The sequence below is a fragment of the Calonectris borealis genome, chromosome 13, assembly GCF_964195595.1.
Source record: "Calonectris borealis chromosome 13, bCalBor7.hap1.2, whole genome shotgun sequence".
Taxonomy (NCBI): Eukaryota; Metazoa; Chordata; class Aves; order Procellariiformes; family Procellariidae; genus Calonectris; species Calonectris borealis.
Window position 1 is genome coordinate 24,728,520 of NC_134324.1, and position 21,267 is coordinate 24,749,786.

Genomic DNA, 21,267 nt, shown 5'->3' on the forward strand with positions numbered 1-21,267 from the left:
TGCACGTGCAAAGCAGTTCAAGCCTACAGTGACTACAGAGGAGAATTATGGTTTTGCCCTTATCTAAGGATCTCACGGACCAGTATGCATGAGGAAGTAAAGTGTTTGTGTGGATTGAAACTGGAAATTCATCATTACAGAAACTGCTGATTACAGATACAAGATGCTTTTTGAGAGGTGTCGTGCTTAAATATGATCCTTTAACTAGGTTTCTGCAGAAACAGGCTTTAAACAAGACTGGTTCTTTTGTATATGTGGGAAGTGAAAAGGATCCCTCTGTAGGACTTAATTGCTGGTTAGGTTTTGCCTGTTTGTTGTTGCTCTGAACAGTTTATTTGTTGTGTTAATGGTTCCTGCACCAAGTGCCCTGAAGGATAAGAGCAGCTTGGGAATGAGTTGATTGCAAGATATCACAAGGTGCACAGTGGGGCCCTGCGTGGTCTGGCTGCTCCTTCTCAAAGGAAGTTTTTTGCCAAGAAAAATTGGACCAGATGACCCTTGAGGTCCCTTCCAACCTGGTATTCTATGATTCTATGAATTTGTATGCCCTCCTGGGCTGGCTGCCACTTAGGCCCCAGGGCTGAGCTGGCTGTGAGTTGTGCTGCTGGTGGCTGGCCTGTTTGGGTTCCCCTTACACTGAAACGGTGCTTGCGGTTTTGTTTCCGGAGATGAGACGAGCTGCTCAGGGTTCACCCTGGAGGAACAAGTTCCCAGAGATCAGTCCAGCCTGCCTCTTGGAGCTGTGGTGCAGCACTTGAAGAGGAATGAGCTGGAGGGAGGGGAAGCATGGTCTGCCTTGGATGAAGCAGTCAGCTGCTGTTCTCACTCGGGCACCTATAGGAGAATTTTTATGGCAGGCTCACAAAACCAAGTGCCTGCCATGAGCAAGTGCATCTTGACTCCTGCACTACTGAGGGGGTTTAGTAAGAATTATCTCTGGGGTGGTGACGTTAGCTAGCAAAGCAGCTGGTGAGGATCAGGAGCATAGCTGCAGTGCTTATTGAATGCCAGGTGAAGTGGCTGGAGTGATGGTTCATCATAGCCAGAAAGCTCGTGGGTGAATGGAGTTTGCTGGAACTGAACCGGGAACGAGTAAGAAATCTATGGTGCTCTGCTAGAATATACATCAGGTCCACAAAGAATGCGTGGAGACACTGGCATATGATAAGTTGTCTGATTATTTTAAAGTCTGTGGCCATGTGCTTCGTCAAAGGTAATAAAGTAGCCTTGGTAATAAAGTGACCTTAGTAATAAGAAATAGCCTTGGTACATAAGTTGAACGGTTCTGGATCAGATACCAGCTAAAAGATGGTTATATTCATGTCAATAAGCAGCAGCCTGCCTTTAGGGAATCTGCATCTCTTTTGGGACTTGGAAGAAGTGGGTAGGCGAACTGCAGCAGGGTTCAGATCCCCAGTGACGAGTTACCAGGTGGAAGCGGTGAAGTTGTATTTGAACAGCATGAGGTAAAGTATCCCGAGGCATGGTCCTTAGGTTAGCATACAAACCTCTAGTTACAACTCTGCTCCTAAGTAGTAGAACAAATGGATGCATGTTCCCTGGCTTTGAGGCATTGATGAACTGCTAATTAAAAGGCATTGGGAGGAGTGTTGCCTGTCAACAGGTTTATCCCATTATTATTGGCCACAGAGCCTGCTGGTGGTTGGGACTGCCTTGTAGCTGAAGGTGAGATTTTGGGCTATAGTGCGTTACCCATGTGCATGCGATGCCCTGCAGCCGTGTAGGGCTTGCCCTGAACCAAGGCGCGAGCCGGCTGTCACCCTTGTGTTTTTGTGTGCAAGTGGCCACTGCGGGCTGCTTCACAGTCAGGAAGGTGTGTGTCCCCGATCAGGTGTGAAGTTTTTGCCTCTCCTAGAGGGGTGCTAGCTCGCATCCTCTGGCAGGAAATCAAGAGCTTCATTTCTAGTCTCACTAATGGCACCAAATGCTATTTTTCATTTACATTTATAATCCTGTTCTGAAATGCATTAAGCAGTTTGTATCAACAAGTACCCTGAAAGCCAAAGCCACAGGCTGATGCTTACAGTTTTTCAAAGGATTTCCTTTATCACTTTTAAATGTTTTCTTGCTTCTTCCCATCAGCATTGGTCTGTGTTTTCAGCTCTTGAACCACAACCAAGATCAACAATTTCTGAAACCAGCTGTCTGGACAAGAACATTGAAGGATCATCTTTGTTTTCTTTAATATAACTCTGATGCAGTTACCTGCCCCCTCCATCCTCCTAAACTGGATTATTTCATAATGCTGAGCATCGTATTTATTTGCCCAGGAGTAAGGACAAGTAAATTGTGTTTTCATATTGGATGCGGTGAGGCCATTTGCATTGAAACAAGAGATGTCCAAACTTTGCCCACTGAAGGGTTAGGATAGCAGCTCACCCCGAGCCTGGGAAGCTGTGCCCAGGAGCCATGGGGTACATCGTCCCACGTTTGCTCTCATGCTACTACGCACAGCGTAATACTAAAGACGGTGCAGTGTGCGGTGCTGAATCAGCAGAATGTCTGCCATCCAAATCAGATGGAGCATGTTTGCTTTGAATGGCTTTGCTGATCCATGGTGCTCGTGTGCAATTGTGCTCTGTCTTCGTGGTCATGCTAAATGAGACATTTATAAAGTCTCATTAGCCTTGTTTAGTCCCTCCAAATATGCTCACAAACCAGAGAAGGTAACATTAACAGACTTTGGGCAGGAATGGAGGAAAGAGGGCAGGGAGGGAAGAGACCCAGAGCATGAGGCTGATGTACCTGGGCATCTTAGTGGACCGTGGGTGTCCATAAGGCTTACGAGGAGCGGCTGGGTCACTGGGTTTGTTCAGCTTGGAGAAGAGAAGGCTGAGGGGGCACCTCATCGCAGTCTAGGGCAGCGGAGGAAGTGCTGATCTCCTCTCTCTGGCAACCAACGATAGGACATGAGGAAATGGAATGAAGCATCAGTAAACTAATGTGAAACACTTTCATAAACAATGATGAGATCTTCTTGTAAGGTGTGATTTTTGTGGGATTTACAAAATGAGGAAGGCCGAGGGAGCAGAGCATCCTTGTGTGCAGTGTAAGCGAGATGGCCTGACAGGCCCCGGCTCATCAGGCAGAGCGGTGTGCTCTCAGCCCTGGCCTTCTGGCTGCTGCCTGCTGCCCTCCTGAAGGTTATTTACTGGGGAGAGGTTAAATGTTGCTCTGTTTGGCACCCAGCTGGGGAGATTTTGCCTCTGTGTGATTGTGTGCTCCAGCTGCCCTTGCAGGAATCAAGTGTTTTGCGTGAGATACCGACTGCATATATCCAGGCAGCAGTGAGCCTGTGGAATGTTCGGTGTTGGGGCCCCAGAGTGGTGCTTGCAGGGCACTTTTTGAGCGCGATGTGTTGGGGAGGGAGGTGTTGGCAGCTAAATGAAAGGGACTGCCGGCCAGTGACCAGCACAGGGGCTGGTGATAATACAGGGCGCTGCTACTGTGAGAGGAGGTCCTGGGGCAGACAGAGTCCCTGTAGGCCAGTTTGTAAAGATCCTCATTCTTGAATTCAAACTTTTATGCACTTTTCATAGCCAGGGATCAAAGAGGCAAGCTGTGGCCCTGTTAAGATACCACAAACTGAACACAGTCAGGTTCCCGAACTGCCCCTTCTCCTGGGGACCCCAGGAGGGTTAGAAGCAGGAGAAGTGGCATCTCAGCCCTGTCAAGGGAACAAAAAGCACTTTGTACCTGCTGAACAACCTCCGCTTCACTCCACCAACTGCCCCCGCTGCTCCCAGAAGTGAGGGAACAGGAGGCCAGGCCTTTCTGAGGGGATGCAAGGGGCTTGGGGCAGGGAATGGGACAATTTGCATTTGGGGGTGGGGGGAAAGCTGTCACAAAGCCCTGATTGTAAGTGAAGCCCTTCTATTGTTTCTCACCTGTGCGCTGGGGCATGTTCCAGTGTCTGCTGGCCACTCAGGTGGTGTGGAGCTGGGTGCCTGGCCTGACAGACGACGATTTCCAAAAGGCAACAGCTATTCCGCAGAGCTGAAGAGAATTGGGAAATGGAGTTGAGCCCTCTATAGCAAAAGCCGTTTCCCCTTCCCAGCCCACAAAAGCTTTCTTCCCAAACCATGCATCTGAGATTTTTTTTCCCCACGTGCTGCAAGAAAGAGTTGTATCATGGTTATATCCACTGCAAGTGTTTCTCTTTCTGCCTTGGCCTGGACGCTGGACTTCGCTCGCTTGACGTGTTGCGATGGTCTTAAATAGCATGGGAATGTGCAGTCTGGAGGATGGTACCTCCTTCACCAGTCAAGTGAGCAGTATTGTCCAGGAAGCTGTCAGTCTGTCTGTCTCTTCTCCTCTCTGCTGCAGTAGCTGATAGCAGATGCAGGGGGACGAGTATAAAGAACAGTACGAACACAGAGTTTCTCTGAGTGCTCTTCCAGTTTTCTGTGATGTATGGCCAAGAAGTATCCTGCTGTCTCTGTATTTGTCCTGTTGGTAACACGTAAGATTTGGTTTGTGAAAGGATTCAGCATTATTATGGTACTTACATGTTTGAGCTGGTCCTGGGGGCAGCTGTGGGTGTTCAGCACTTCTCTAAACCTGCCCTAGTCAAGTGAGACCCTGAGCAAAAAGAAGAGCGCAAGGCTAGCCACTGGCTGTGCAGTGTGCTTTACAGGACTTGCCGAGTGCACACAGGAAAGGGGGTAGCTGCTTCTCCAGGGTGGCACGCTTGGGGCCATTCTTTTGATTTCTGTAATTCCTTGCTCTCCACCTGGTACTTGATAGGGCTGAATTGGCTGAGCCTCTGGTTTGGAGCGAGGCAGGGACGCCTGGTTGTATGCCAAGATGTGATCCAATATGCACCTTGCATGGGGTAGCACTAAAGGAAGGGGCTTCAATGCCACCGTTCTTCATTAAAATCCTGCCTACCATAAATGAGGCAGGGGCATTACACCTGAGAGCCCACTCTGCCACCTCGGCTTGAGTTACCTGGAGCAAGTTCATCCAACTTGTTGAACAAGGATGACAGGTCCAGTGTCCGCAGCACTGAGGCTTCAGGTGATGCAAAGGTCTGTACCCCCTGTAATGGATAGAATTCATGTGCGTGCAGCAGTCTCCGTCTGCATCATCCGAGTTTTCTGTCTTCTGGATACTCTTCCAACAGTCGGGTAGTCGCAGGTAGCCTGTTTATTGCAGCGTGTAAGTCTTACTGCGTGGAGAAAATGTGGTGGGGTTTTGCTGTGTGAGAGATTGCTAAAAGATACCTATGAAGGGGTATATTGGGCTAGTAACAGTTACCAGGACTTTCATTTTGAAAAATAAATGAATTAGAAAATCGCCTGGGTCATGAAAACTGGACATGGAAAAAAATAATTACTTTTAGATATCAAAACTCCCCTTTCAAAGTAAACTGGCACCCAGTACAGCAATGTTCCCTTTTGTTTATGCTCAAGGGCTTTATCTGGTTTGAGGTAGTGGAAGCAATTGGGCTTCCACCACTTCCTTCAAGAAAATTTCCACTTTCAAAAAGATTTCCATCGCAGGAAATGCTCAGATTTTCTGATTGGTTCCCTCAGTTTGGTTTTGTCCCAGTATCCCCAGTGCCACCAGTGTTCTTAACCAACTCTCAGGGCTTAAACCTCCCAGCTGGAGACTCCAGCAGCTCCTCTTGCAGTGTAAAAATTTGGTTCTTTCCATCCTTTCTTCCTTGGTAAAGCCTTTCTGGCCAATTTTCATTCTCATTGGAAACTGCATCTTTGGGTTTATAGATTAAGTCTTTTCTATACTTTGAAATAAAATGGGAAGCAGTGCAGATGTGCAAGCAAACTTGGGAGTGATTTGTCCAGCTGATTTGCACTTGGTTGCTTGACAGTGGTTTGGGTCAGTGCCTGAATGTCTCTTAGAAGAGAAGAAAGCTGGGTTTGGGGTTGCTGTTATGCTCTCTCTGAGGTAGAGACAAATGCAACAGTTTCTGGTTACTTGGTCTCATGTTTGGCTGAGGGTGTCTAACAGAATGGCTCTGTAATAAGATTACAGCAGCAATAAACACCTTTTTTGATATGGTTTCTGAAGACGACCCTGGCTTGGAGAGGAGAAAAATTGTTTTCCGAGAGTGGAAAGCTCTGTTGAAGCTCAGGTAAAAAATCCCCTCTTGATCCAGTCTAGATTTGGGTACTTAAGTAAATGCAAGTTACTTTTAACACGGCAACACTGCCATGGGCAGGAGGCAGGAACCTTGCTGCAGTCGGACAGCCGCAGGTGATCTGCAGTGAAGCTGACGTCCTTCTCACTGTTTGTCCTGTTTTCCATGAGATCAGAAGCCACAGCAGATCCCGAGCAGTTGTAGGCTTGTCTTCGCTGCAGCTAACGTTGCCTTTTAATTTGGATGCTGTCCCCAAGCTGGCTCCTCTCCACACAGACCAAACTGCCTGATCCTGCTCTTGTGGGCTTTCAACTGTGGGTGCAGCCTGGTGGCGGCTTTACTCAAACCAGTAACTCTTCCTTGTGTCCATGGTCCTCCAAGGTCTTGTCACTCACGGAGAAAGAAGAGTCAACTGGAAACATTGCCAGCTGGATCTGTTTACTTGTCAGCAGGAAGTTAATAGCTGAGGCTGATAAACCAGTGAAGCTGTGAAAAGGCGGGTCTTTGTGTTGGATGTGATGGTTAGAGCCTGGGACCAGGAGGGGCCAACTGGGAAAATGCTGTTACTTGCTCATTTGCAGAGGGCATGTGCAGCCTGAGCATGTGAGGACCAGTGTGTGTCTTCTTCCAAACTCTTGTCTTAGTAACTCCAATCTCCACCTCTGTTATGTCCCAGCCTTTGTATGTATTAATCTATGCCTGGTGAATCTATTCCTCTTGACGTGGGAATCCCAGTTGGCTGACAAAACTCACGGGAGAGTCCCTGCCAGGTACTTGCGTATCCCCCACGTTGTGGCTTTCCTGTGGTGCAGCTGTTCAGCACGTTGCTCTGTCTTCTGGTCAGGGATGGCACAGGCTTCGGCATGCACGAGAGCAGGAGTTTGAGATCTACTAGCCTCTTGCCCTTGAGTGGATGTGCAAACCCTGTCTTTAAGGCCAGCATGGGAGCTTTAGATCAGCGTGGGACAACTTGTACTGGATCACGTTGTGCTTTTTCCCCAGGAAAGAGTTTTCCTCCAGGGCTGGGAACCTCCTGCTTCTCAGGAGCATTGAAACAAGTCTGATTTCTCATGAAAGCTGCGAGGTACATACAGGTACCAGACTCTCCTGGAGAACCTGCTGAACCCTGCCTTTGGGACACAGCACAGTCAGAAATATCCACATCAACGGCACGTGCACATAGGTCCTTAGCAGAGGCAGATGCCTCTGTAATAAGGCAACTACAAGAAATGCTGGTGCTTGAGGTCTGGGGAGAGGTCACTGCAGAGAGTGCAGTGAGAGTGTGCTGATGCAGCTCCCTGTGCAGATGCTGATGGGGAGAAAAATCTCAGGCCTGCCTTCCTGAAACCTCTATGCTGTTTAAGGGCATAAAAACCTGACTTCTTGTGCCACCACTCGCCAGACCCTTCACGATGAAGGGCTGCATATGAGCATGGCAGCACATAGCCCCACACACTTAATGTCCAGGCGACAATGGTGGAGGTTTGGTTTGGGTCTCTTAACTCTTGAGATGCCATGGGAGTGCTTGTCTGGGTGTTTGGTGGGTGGCTATGTGGAGAAGGCAAGCTCCATCAAGCAATTCAGGGTGCAGGTATCCTCCACCTTCCCGTGAGCGTGTCCATGTGTTGTGCAGTGCGTCTGGGGCCCAGCTGTGTTTCAACTTGGATGTAGGGATGGCTGGATGTTCTCTGGCTTCCTCTGAAGCATGGAGAGGGGCATGTCAAGACTTGGCTCTGTTTAAAAAGCCACAGTGTGAACTAGAAAGCGTTGTGCAAACAAAAGCAAGCTTTATCGCGCTCTGCATCCATAAGATGGGCTGTTGCCTTGTGGAGGGCTTGGACAAAGTTAGGATGAAGCTTCCAGTCTCCACTTTTGCCAAGGGAAAAGGCTCCCAGCCATCAGGCAGGTTCGCTGGTGGATGCAGGCAGGGTGTGCAGTTCAGTGCAGTGTCTCTACCAGCTGCCTTGGGTACAGATGTGAATACCTGCCAGTGCTCCAGGAAGCAACTTGCTGCTATTGCCCTCCTGCACTTTCTACGAGGGGACCTGAGTCTGTTAAAGTCAAACGGCTCCTTGCAAGCTGCCTGTAGAAGGGATGAGCCAGCTTGGGAGTTGACATCCAAAGTCATCAAGGACCTTTTGCTCTCTGGCTTCTCTTCATGGCTCTGCTTTACAACAAAGCTATCTGGAAGACCAGTCTTTGCTGGTCACAGTTGTCAGAGCAGAAGACAGTAAGATGGTTGATGGCAAATACCGTTTTTGGAGGGCACGGTTTGGAATAATGCTTGTACACTGTCCTTGGGAGCCATAGCCCGTCTTGCTCCGCTATTTACTGAACTTAAAATACACTTCCCGTCAAAGCATGACAGAGAGCAGTCAGATGCCAGTGCTTTGCCGTTGCCTTATGCCAGATCCTGGACAAGGCACATTCCTGTGTGATGTTCGCACCTGGATTTTTGACTTGACAAGTTAGTGTAAACCTTATGGACCCCAGATTTTCAGGGGAAGGAGTATCTTACTATGTATTTAATATGTGGCCCTTCACTTTGATGGGAATTCTTCTGTTCCCTTCTCTCATTCCATGAGTCATTGCATTTAGAGAAGGCTTTTTTTTCCCCTTAGATGGAACTAGTCAAAGATAACATAGTTCCTCACCTTGCTGCTAGTGCAAGTTCCAGGCCAGCGCTTTGTGAGGCAGCCTGTTTCTCTGTGACTAAGAATGAGACGTCCTAATCTTGCATTAATTCTGCAGAGCTTCCTGACAGAAACTCCCAGAGAAGCTACAGCTGACTGGTTTTGCGTATTTTTAGTCACCTTCTCATCAGTATATTTTACCCTCTATAATCTTTCCACAAGATGCTCCAGGCTGCCTGCGTTGTGCTGTTGGGATGGGTTGGCATATTTAAGGTAAACTGGTGGAAGCAGATTTGGCAGGGGGCAAACTCATGAAGAAGGAGAATTGGTTTGGAGGCTAGTGGGTATGAAATATTTACACAGCTGTGAGATAATCTAAAAGGGGAACAGCATGCGCTTTCTGTGTATGTGTACATATGTATTTGTGCGCACACAGGGCTGATGTCTTTTTGTCAGATTCCCAGGTTTTTTTCTGCTGCTTCTGGCAAAGAACCACTAATGGTTTAATAGCTTATCAGAACCTGTGCACAGAAACAAAGGTTAGTACTTCCTGATTTTGTGTTTTCTTTGCTTTAAGTATGAATTCCCATTCTAATGAACATGAAACCTGGAAACTGAGCTGTCAGACCAGTCAGCTTTTTGAGATCAGTGCAGAATTCCTGACTGTGAGCAACTTGAAGGCAGTCCAAGCACTGCTTTCCTGCTGTACAACCCCAGGGCTCTGCTCTCCTTCTGAAGGAAACTCATGAGAGCGTGTGGCGTGGGACAGATCATTGCTGAAGCACCTTGCTATGAAGTGGCTAAGTTGTGCTGGTCTTGATGTATGTCTCTCCATCAGCCGGGTTTGGCACGCTTTTTCAGTGATGATGGGCCAAATTCTATCCAGTTATATTCAGCACTTTGCTTCTCTTCCAGCGTTGAGGGGTTTGGGGATGTTCTTTACAGCTCCAGGTCTTGGAATCAAGTTACTATGAAAGAAAGTCAATATTCAGAAACATGGAGGTCTTTTGGTGGTTCTTTTTTGTTCATGAGTTTGTAGAGAAGGGCTTGAAATCAAGACAGCTGTGATCTTGAGATCCAGAAAGCATTTGACTGAGCAGCAGTGTAATGGTGCTTAAGGAGTCTTAGGATGTCTGGAAGGACCAACATAGAATTTCTTTGAACATCCAGTGCTGATGGTGCAGTTGGTCATGGTCCCCCTGCAGCAGTGTCCGTCAATGAACTGTTTGTACTAAAATCAGGGACAGAATTTAAACTTTTACAAGATGCCTAATTTTTTGCTATTGGCATAGTACTTGTTGTCAGATCTGGCATTATTCAGTAGAAAATATCCTTCCCCTTTAAGAACATTATTGTTTTAGCCTTTTTCTTTTTTTTTCATTTCTCCTCTTTGCCTTTTGCTTTCTCCATTTCTCACCCTTTTTCCTGGCCTCTATGCCCACTCTTTTTTTCCTGCAACACTTCTTTCCCTGAAGTCATTCCACATTCCCATCTCCTGAACCATTACTCCCACCCTCTTTCAGACCACCAAAGCACTCAGCAATCGTGCTACTACACTGGGCACTGCTTCTTTCTCTGGGACACCCCGCTGATGGGAGGGAAGACATATGCAGTCTCAGGTATGCCTCCCTCTGGTTTGAACTTCAGCTCCTTTTGGCCTGCTCAGGGCTTTAGCATTGCGCATCGGACATTTGTGATTCTCTCAGTTTTGGCATGCCTGAGTTTTAAAAGGGAGCAGTTGTGAGCTTCCAGGTGAGCTGCTGATTAAGGAGAGGATTTTTAGCTTTCCTTGTGAGTCTTGGTTCTCAACACTTTTTTTCGTCCCTGAAAATGACAGGGTTTTTTCAGGAGTGAAAAAGATATATTTTCCCCTGCTACAAATAAATGGATGAGTGAGTAGTGCAGGCTTTTTGTTGTTGCTGAAGCATGAGCTTGCCTGCTTGTAACATTCTCTTTGTTCTGAGAGATGAAGAAACAGAATGAGTCTTTTCTGAAGCATGAAAACCACCTCTTGAATCCCCTCCAGGCTGCAAGAGAGTGGATACAAGGTGCTTGTACAAATGGCTCTTTTGTACTGTCTTTGGAAATATTAAGACTTAAGCCTCCCACCTCAAAGAGAAAATCGATGTTATTGGTTTGTTTTGGTAGATTTGCTTCTCTGGGTCCCTGTGGTGGGTTAAAACTCAGACGATTCCCAGGTGCTGCTTGTTGCTTTTGTCAATTGATGAGTGGTTGAAAGAATTTCTTTTGTTAGTGCTTCCTCAGAGACAAGAAGCACCTCTAGCTGTGACAATGAGAGGTGGTCCTATCCTTGCCTGCCTGGCTGTCCTGCCACCGGCGCAAGGCAGCAGAAGTGGGCAGGGGCTCCTGCCGCTGCCCCTGTGCCCTCCCGGTTTGTGTCTCAGCCCTTGTGTCTCAGTCTCTGACCTGGGGTGACTGGACACGAATTTCTCCTGCCACCTGCACAGGAACCTGTGGTAGAGGGGTAGGAACATGCTGAACAGCTGGGGCTGTTTGCTTCAGAGCACCTGCCTCAGAGCTCTTGGATAAGCCAGTTCAAGATTTACCAGGCTTCCCTGCTGACCCGCTTTCTGGTGGATGGTGTAAAACCCAGCTGGCCCCAAGCTCTTCTGCGTGACTGCACTCTGCAACCCATACAGGGTGGCTCAGCACATGGAGCTGCTCTACAGGATATTAGTTATTTAATACCGAAAGCTCCTCAACTGCCATAAACCACATCAGTGCAAAAGTCCAGTTATTTTTGCCCTTTAACATAGACTTTGAAAAACAGTTGCATGAAACTGTATTGGTACTCTGTTTCACTTGATGCCATAGAAATCGGAGGATAAGGAAGTGCAAAATGATGCCTTTGTCAGAAACCTGCCTTGTTTCCCAGGTTGGATGTGCTAGGCCCACAGTACAAAGTCCGCTGTGCCACTGCCAGTGTAACCAGCAGGTTGTGCAGCCGAGACCAGTTACTGAGAGGTTTGCATTTTCCATGTGCTCTTTCTTGGATGCTGCAGTCAAGATTTTGTGTGTATTTCCTTTTTTTCCTGAAAATAAGCCAGCTTGCTTGGTTTGTGGAGTCAGTGGGCCTTGCCAGTGGAGCCTGTATGCTCTGGGAGTAGCTGTCTCCTGTTCACACTACAAGAGCAAACTCAAACCAGACTAGAGGCACCAGCTGTCAGTGAGGACTTCCCAAAACATGTTGGCGGCTTCTGCTGTAGCCATTTTCAGTCCTTCTAAGCAGGAAAAATGTCAGTGTTCTCTCCTGTCAGTATTTCAGCAGGGGCTTTCCGAAACAATCTTGGGGCAGAGGTAAAGAAAGGAAAATGTTTAGCGATAAGGGAGATTACTTAAGAAAACTGTGAAAATAGTCTGCTTGAAAAATATACATCAGTCCTTGGGCTGACCACAGAAAAGCTTGGAAGAAAGAGGACTACCTGCTAGTTAGGTAAGCATGTGCTGCCATGCTGCATGATACAGCTGGGTAGGGCTCCCATTCAGGCTGGCCCTGGGTCCATCTCTGATCTGAATAGTCATGGTAATTTTTCAATGAGCTAAGAGCAGCCACAATGTACTACAGCTTTCTGCTGCCCTATGTTGGTTTGGGGGACAGATGGGATCTCATTCTCACAGCGTTGAAAGCATAGATCAAAACCCTGACTCACTAAAAAGGAAAGATTTTTCCATTTTTTAAATCAGCTGGCTGGGTCTACAGTGACCAAGAACTGCACAAATGAGCTGGTGCAGCTGTCAAAATCTGCCTTTTACTCCCTTTTCAGTGGAACATTGTGTTGGCCCACAAAAAAGTCTGGCAGGCAGCATGTTGCCTGCCGTGACCCAGCTGCCTTGCCCGTTCTGTGTGAATAGCTGATGTACTTACAGAGCGGGCAGCTCCTTAACACTGCGATTCACAGGCTGGTAAACCCAGCGTGATTTCAGGTTTGGTTTCAAATGCTGGGCGGTAACCTGCAGCATTCAGAAGCCACTTCATTTTCCTCATCAATACTGGCATGTTGAGGTCTATTTGGAGAAGCCCTCACTGCCCCTGCTAGAGATGTCTGTCTTTGGTTGCCAGATCTGCCACCTCCAATCTCACCCTTAAAGAAAACCCCATCCCTGTGCATCATTAATCACTTGGGAGACTATATTGCTGTGAATTTCCCTATCTTTGGTACAGTAGCTTTGGGTCTGGACTAGCTCTCCATGGGGTGAAACTCTCCAGGGGTAGCAACAGGACTGACTGCAACTTCACCGCTGAATTTTTAACCCTGGTGTGTCTGCTTCTTTGCTCAGTGCTGTGTGCTTGTGAAATAAAACTGCTGGCAATAATTTGTGATTCTGCATTATTGTTTAGAGCCCATGTGCTGCAGATTTTCTCATTCAGGCTCAACTGCACACTATTGGAGCACTCAGCCAGGAAAGACACATTATTAGTGTTGAAGCACACTGATTTTTCTCCTTCCAGGTGTTTCATAGTCATGTCAATGCAGCACCCTGCCGGGTGGGGAGCCAAAAGGAAGGATATCTGATAGGCAGCACTTGAATTTTGATCATAAAAAAATCAGGTTTGCAAGTAACCATGTGTAAAATGAGTGTCAACAGCTTTCCCAAATAAAACATTGGGATAGATGTGAGACTGCTTTTGGCTGCACCACTGAGCTCTGCTTACCAAACCCTTGAATTGGTAGTAGTTGCAAACTTCAGGTGGGCACAGACACTGCAGAAGCACCTCTTTGATGTAGTTAAGCTACATGTGCCCCTCAGATGGAGAACATGGTTTTGCCTTTTTACAAACAGGTGCCCACGGGGAGCCCTCCCTCCAGCCTCAGCCAGCCAGAGACCTCTCTGCTGACTGTCCTCTCCTCTTCCCTGCAGTTCTTCACAGAGTACGGTCCTGATTATGTGCTGGAGATCACACCAAGCTGCAGACCAGACCGCAATGAGCCACAGAGAATTCAAGAAATTCTTAACTCTATCAAAGGTGAGTTGTCCAGGCCAACACTCCTACTTCAGTCTTACGGGTCTTTTTAGAGAGGACTTCAGGAAAGCTCGTTGGAGTCTTTCTCGCTGACTAGAAAGATGAACTACATTCACTTGACTGCTCATTGTGTACAACGTCATCTGTCTCCTGCTTCGCTTGGGATTCTCAGTGTTAGTAGCACATCAGCTCAGAGCTGTGGGTCCCTGTTAGCAAAAGTTGCATTGCCTTTCCTCTGGCTGGGCAGAGGAGCATGGGGCCTCGTCCTTATTAGAATCATAGAACAGCCCAGGTTGTAAGGGACTTCAAAGGTCATCTGGTCCAACCTTTCATGGGAAAGGGAGCCTAGATGAGACTATTTCGCACCCTGTGCAGTCGCGTTTTGAAAACCTCTAGCAATGGGCACTCTACCACATCCCTGGGGAGGTTGTTCCAGGGATTGATTGTTCTCACTGTAAAAAATTTCTTTCTTATAACAAAGTGAAACCTCTCCTGGTGCAACTCATACCCATTGCCCCTTGTCCTCTCCATGTGGCTGCTTGTGAAGAGAAAGCCTCTGTCCTCGCTGTAGCTGCCCTTCAAGTACTGGAATACTGTGATGAGGTCCCACCGAGCCTTCTCTTCTCCAGGGAGAAGAGACCCAACTCCATCAGACTTTTCTCACAGGGCAGGTTCTCCAGCCCTTTGATCATCTTCGTGGCCTTCCTTTGGACCCTCTTCAGTCTGCCCATGTCTCTCTTAATTTGTGGGGACCAGAATTGGACACAGTACTCCAGGTGCAGCTGACAAGTGCTGAGTAGAGTGGAATGATCTCTATTTGTGCTAGTAATGTCCCTGCAGATACTGCCCAGGATCCAATTTGCCTTTGTTGCTGCAGCAGCATACTCCTGGATCATGTTCAGCTTGCTGTCCACCAGGTCCCTTTCAGCAAGGCTGTTCCCCAGCTGCACAGATCCTAGCCTGAACTGGGCTCTTTGGTTATTCTGTCCCAGGTGCAGGACCTTGCTCTTGTCTTTGTTAAACTTCATACTGTTCTTGTTAGCCCACTCTTCCAGCTTGTCCAGGTCTCTGTAAGATGGCTCTCCCTTCTGATGTGTCCACCTCGGCACCCAGTTTGGTATCATCAGCAAACTTGGTGAGGTTGCTTTCAGTCCCATCATCCAGATCATTGACGAAGATGTTGCACAGTGTAGGGCCCAGTATCGATCCCTGGGTGACCCCACTTGTGACAGGCTGCCAACCTGAGTAAAAACCATTGATCACCACCATCTATGTTCTGCCTGTGAGCCAATTCCCTCTCTACCCACCTTGTAGACCACCTGTCCAATCTGTACCTTGTCAGTTTGTCCAGGAGGAGACTGTGGGAATGTGTCAAACACTTTGCTGAAATCCAGGTAAACAACATTCACTGCTCTCCCCATGTCGACAGAAGATGTTATTTTGTTGTAGAAGATGACCTGATCGGCCTGGCTTGATTTGCCCTTGGTAAATCCATGCTGGCTTTTCCCAGTCACCTGCTTCATTTGATTTGTAGTAGTTTCTAGGAGGACTCGTTCCATGACTTTCCCAGGGATTGAAGTAAGACTAATGTGCCTGTAGTTTCCTGGGTTCTCTTTTGGGCCCTCCTTGTAGATGGGTGTGACAGTTGCCCTCTTCCAGAATTCAGGGATATCCCCTGATCTCCACAACTTTTCAAATATTATAGACAATGGCCTTGCAACAACGTCAGCCACTTCTCTTAACATATGTTTAGCCACTTCTCTTAACACAGATTTATGTGGGTTGAACCTTCACAAGAGGTCACAGACCACCCATCCCTGCTGGTGGATGGACGCATGCATTGTGGTAGGTACATGTTCCTGTGATCTGGGGTCCAGCTATGCCGGTAAAGGCAGAGGTAGAGAAGGAATTGAGAACCTCTGTCTTGTCAGCATTATTAGTAATTGGTTTTCCTGCCCTTGTTAGCAATGGGCCTGTGTCTTCCCTGGGCTTCTGCTTACTGCTCACATATCTGAAGAGCCCATTCTTCTTGTATTAACTTCTTGATTTTTAATTAAAATGTCACTGAAAGCAAGGGTGGTTACCAGCCAGGAGGGTATGTAGCTCACTGTGGGAAGGTAGGCTCAGTAGGTATATCTGTAAATGTACAGTAAATGTGTCCATAAATCTGCATTTCTAAGAGAAGTATGGCAGTTGGTTTTATATGTCCTTTTCCTGGTATCTTTACCCAGCTTCTTGGATTTGGTGGTTTTGGGGCTTCCCAAGCCAGGCATTGTTACTGGATGCACATTAGAGATCCATCAAGGAACCTGTCCTCCATTAATTCCTCTTCCTTTTCTGGACTCATTTAGACTTTGGGTGTCCACAGCAGTGAGTGTCATGGTTGGCATATGGAAAACTACTTTCTTTTGTGTAAAACTTGGTGTTGGGTAATTTCACTGAGTGCCATCTTGTTCATGTAAATGAGAAAGAGCAAGTAACTTGTTCCTATTTACCTTCCCATTGCCAGTCTGTGATTTGACAGACCTGTGTTGCACTTACACCACCATCTCTTTTCCAAGCTGAAGGGCCTTAGTCTGCTCCATCTCTACAAGCAGCACATCTTCATCTGGGATTAACTGGACCCAGCAGCAGTTTTATAAACCCTCAGAACTTGCTGCAGTTCCCAAAGATGAAACGAGAAAGATGTCACAGCTCCTTTTAGGAGAAAAATAGGAGTTTCTATTCCATTATTTTTAAGTGCTAGAGTACCTAGCTTATAACAGCATTACACCAAGAACTGAGACTCCTTAGGCCAAGTTGGAAATGTATCAAGTCCGTGTGCTGCTGAGACTTTCACATCCACTGATTTGGAAAAAGGAAGCAAAAAAAATCAGTTAAAGTCAGCTGGATCTTTACAGGGGACCGATTTTCAGCATCTCACACAGAGATCACAAGAGGTGGTGGAGCAGGTTGGCATGACAGCGGTGCCTGGCAAACACCTGTTGGTACAAAGCAGTGGGCACACATCTGCAGTGGGCATTGAGAAAAGATGGCAGGGTCCACTATCTTGGTAGGGCTGAAAGCATTTCAGTGAGAAAGGAGCTTCTGCAAAGTCAAGAGGATATTGCTGCCAACTCAGCAGAGTGTTGTCCTGGGGACAGCCACTGTTCTGGAAATCCATTGTACAGCGGACAAGGAGCTGCTGAGGGTCTGGTTCATTACAGAAGCTTGATGAACAGATGATCATCTCCTCTGTCCTGTCCCACCATGCAGCGCTCAAAATGAGGAATGGCTTGGTGCTCTGGGATCTCAGTTTGTGGCTTGTGGTCGGTGCTTTGGAACTGCAACTCCTTGGAGACAGTGCAGGGGAAGGAAGGGGGCTTCCGGCTGCCATGGCACTTCTGTCCATCCCTTCTGCCAGCACCAGCTCGTGGAGCCTGCTGAGGAAGGCAAGGGCTTATAGGAGGGATGTCAGGCAAGAGCAAGCACAAGCTGGGAGGCCCCCACCCTCTCCCTGGCCACATCTGGAAGCCTTGTGGGAAAGCAGCAGGCAGTGAGTGACTCTTGGGTGAGATGGACTGTTCTGGCCAGCCTGGTCTGGTCTGTAGGACATGCATGACACTGCACAAGATGAGTCCTAGTGAATGGACCACTTTTAATAGGAGTCATATGCCCAAACTTTTTAAACCTTATCTCACAGACAGCCTAAATTAAAGTCAGTTTTTATTGAAATCTTCCTGACAGATGGCCACAACATGCCTGGCTTGGGTTATGCATCTGTTACCTTGTTAAGAGGAGGTTTTTTAGAAGTAAGATTAGGTTTGTAAAGAATTGGTGACACTGCAAATAAACAGCCAGTCATGATGAGAGGTCATACTTGAAAAATATGATCATCATCATATTTGAAAAGTCATGACAGTCAGGTGAAGTCCCCAGTGACTGGAAAAATCGTGCCTATTTTTAAAAATGGTAAAAAGGAGGACCCTGGGAACTACCAACCAGTCAGCCTCACCTCTGTGCCCAGTAAGATCATAGAGCTGATCCTCTTGGAAGCTATGTCAAGGCATATGGATGACAGGAAGGTGATTAGAGACAGCCAGCATGGCTTCACAAAAGGCAAATCATGCCTGACTCCTCTGGTGGCGTTCTACAATGGAGTGACTGCATTGGTGGATAAGGGAAGAGCAACTGATGTCATCTACCTGGACTTCTGTAAGGCCTTCGACATGGTCCCACACAACATCCTTTTCTCCAAACTCGAGAGAGAAGGATTTGATGGATGGAGTGTTAGATGGATAAGGAATCGGCTGGATGGGTGCATCCAAAGAATTGCAGTCAATAGCTCAACGTCCAAGTGGAAATCAGTAACGAGTAGTGTCCCTCAGGGGTCTGCACTGTCCCTCAGGGGACCGATACTGTTCAATATCTTTATTAATGACATGACAGTGGGATTGAGTGCACCCTCAGCAAGTTTGCAGATGACACCGAGCTGAGTCGTGCAGTTGATACGCTTGAGGGAAGGGATGCCATCTAGGGGGACCTTAACAGGCTGGAGGAGTGGGCCCATGTGAACCTCATGAAGTTCAACAAGGCCAAGTGCAAGGTCCTGCACATCGGTCAGGGCAACCCCCGGTATCAATAGAGGCTAGGGGATGAATGGGTTGAGAGCAGCCCTGTGGAGATAGGACTTGGGGATGCTGGTGCATGAAAAGCTGGACATGAGCCGACAATGTGGGCTCACAGCCCAGAAAGCTAACCATGTCCTGGGTGTGTCACCAGCAGTGTGGCCAGCAGGTGGAGGGAGGGGATTCTCCCTCTCTTCTCTGCTCTGGTGAGACCCACCTGGAGCACTGCGTCCAGCTCTGGGATCCCCAGCACAAGGAGGACATGGATTTGTTGGAGCAGGTCCAGAGGAGGCCACAAAAATGATCCAAGGACTCGAACCCCTCTGCTAGGAAGAAAGGCTGAGAGAGTTGCAGTTGTTCAGCCTGGAGAAGAGAAGGCTCCGCGGGGAGACCTTATTGCAGCATTACAATATATGAAGAGGGCTTCTAAGAAAGATGGAAAGAAACTTTTTACCAAGGCCTGTAGCAACAGGACAAGGGGCAACGGTTTTATATTGACAGAGGGTAGGTTTAGGTTGGACATAAGGAAGAAACGTTTTTCGATGAGGGTGATGAGAGAAGTTGTGGATGCCCCATCCCTGGAAGTGTTCAAGGTCAGGTTGGACGGGGCTCTGAGCAACTTCATCTAGTGAAAGATGTCCCTGCCCATGGCAGGAGGGTTGGACTAGATAGTCTTCAAAGGTTCGTCCCAAACCAAACCCTTCTGTGATTCTATGATTCAGAGATGAAACGCTTGCTGGATGGGGTTGTGGGTGTCATCAGCCTCAGACAGATGTGCCCACACAGGCTTCCTATAGAGGAGGGCAGCTAATTACAGCTAGACAGAAAAAGCTGGGAGCGTGAGCCCAAGTCTCAGCCTGGATGCAGGGAAGGTACCATGGCTGGGATTACCCTGTCAATAAGAGAGAAATCTTAGTGGACTGCCTGGAGCTGAGGGTTAACGTTTGGATGCAGCAGGACGTGGAGGCTGTGTAGGGCTGAATGAGAAGCAGATGCTTTCAGGGGGATATTTTCCAGCTGCTTCTGATGCGTGGTTTTCATTCCCTTGTGTACCACAGTGTCTGAGTTCAGGAGAGGAGAGCTCACATATTTAGCCCTTCTCCTGTACCATAGTTCCCCAGCCTAGTTTTTCCATAGCCTCTCCAGTTCCCAGCCCAGTTTTGACTCCTAGACATGCTTCCCCGTTGCTGACAGTCCCGTTGCCACAGCTTGGTGAGCTACCACTTCCCACATGTACGCTCCTCACCCGTTACAAGCTTGGCATAGAGTATTTTACCTTCCTCTGCCTCTTTGGTTTAAATCACCATTTGTTTCATCAAAAGTCCAAGTTCTGCATGTTTATGCTGTAAGCTCACATCCTCCTCCTGCATGCAAGTTTGGCTGGAGTTTGTCAGTTAGAGAGTCAACCCTGCAAGGCAAAAATATCTCTGGCCCACAGTCAGCCCTGGCACAAGTCTTTTCTCTGAGGCAGCGCTTTGCCCTGGAGCAAAGTTCCCATCCTTTGCTCCCAAGAGAGCACGGGTGCTCCAACTCGGTGGAAGCAACTCAGAAAACAGCCATGTCTTCTAGTGCCTTACAGAGAGATGAGTAAAAGGCAAGTGGTTAGACTCCATGCTTGCTGAAGTGGGCTTGTAACATGGCACACTTCCAGCCTCACCTGGATCACATTCACGCAATTGTCCCCAAGCCTGTGTGAGGGACCGCTGCCTGGGAGGAGGTGTAAACAGTCTGTGCCTGTCCTTTGGAGGTGGGTAACTTCAGTGTGGGTTGAAACACTTCTTTGGGAACGTTCAGTCCACCACCTGATCGCAACTGCTGCGCTTTGTTACATACAACTCCTCCACTCCTTTTCTCTCCTGTGCATGACGATTTTTGTTTCCTTCTTTGTCGTGTTGCAAAAGACCAGTCCTTCTTTTTACTGTCATCTGTCAAAGTGCTGCCTGGGGCATGAGGCAGTTAACCCTGTTCCCTACAGATGCTTGACTTACGGGCTCCTAAGGCAATTGCAGCTTAACTAGAACCCCTCTCTTCTGCTGTCAGACCTCGTCAGACTGGCTCAGGAGCAGGAAGGCTTGGAAATTCATGCCCTCCTCAATGTCCCTTCTTCAACATCAGTCCTAGGAGAAGGACCAGGACCCCCGAGCATTGGGAGCAGGGAGGGGAGAGGGAGCAGGGCACTGCAGGCTGTGCTCTGCCTGGATGGCACCTCCACACCCTCGAGTGACGCTTCCAGCTCAGCTCACAGCCACTTCCCCTGGGAACTGAGCGCATTCCTGAAGGAGCTGCAATGCCACGGCCACTGCAAGCACTGGATCTGATGGGAACATGTGTTTTGTGTCTAGAAAAGCTTCTGTGCTTGTGGAAGGAAATGGATTTGGTAGCCTGGATTTGTAGGGGAAGAAGGGAGACAGGTAGATCCCAGACATCTTTGTCTTCCCTGATAGTACCTCTCAAAGGAGCCAGATGTGTGCTTGGGGACCAGCTGGCATGAGCGGTCTGTTCCTCAGATGGGCTGCTCAGGAAGGGGTCTGAGACCCCAAGCTTGGTCAGCCCTGTGCTCAGTGCTAGTTCAAGCCATGCCTCATTTTCCCCTGCAGTGGCCAGAATGCCTCCCATGCAGATCCAGGCCTGTGGGTGAGCACACAAAGGCTTCTCAGCCAGCATCATGTGTGACTGAAATGGAGCAGGAAGCTCGGGTGCTGGATAGCGGGATTCCCTCTGTCGTGCCAACCGCTGAGAGGAAAACTCATGCCTGTGGCAGAGGGGAGAGCGGAGAAACACCATTCCTCCCTCCCCAGCCACCGTGGAGAACTGGTCCAAGAGCCCAGTGCTTTCCAGGACTGTTTTTCCCTGCAGTGAATTTTCCACTGTGCTTGCAATGGCAGTGCCGGAGGCAGCAGGAGCGAGTGGGGCAAGGAG

The 21,267-nt window shown here is 48.2% G+C and overlaps 1 protein-coding gene across 9 annotated transcripts in view; it reads left to right on the forward strand.

Moving 5' to 3' along the window:
• HDAC8 (histone deacetylase 8) overlaps nt 1-21,267 on the forward strand; it is a 44,824-nt gene that overhangs the window by 21,646 nt on the left and 1,911 nt on the right. For 6 of the 9 annotated variants that reach the window (XM_075162685.1, XM_075162680.1, XM_075162684.1 and 3 more), the window contains one exon: nt 13,639-13,744. In XM_075162685.1, the coding sequence (XP_075018786.1) occupies nt 13,639-13,744 (106 nt within the window). Of the gene's footprint in view, nt 1-10,280; nt 10,377-13,560; nt 13,579-13,638; nt 13,745-21,267 lie in introns of those variants that run through there. The other 3 variants (XR_012675660.1, XM_075162681.1, XM_075162688.1) reach the window with 3 other exon arrangements.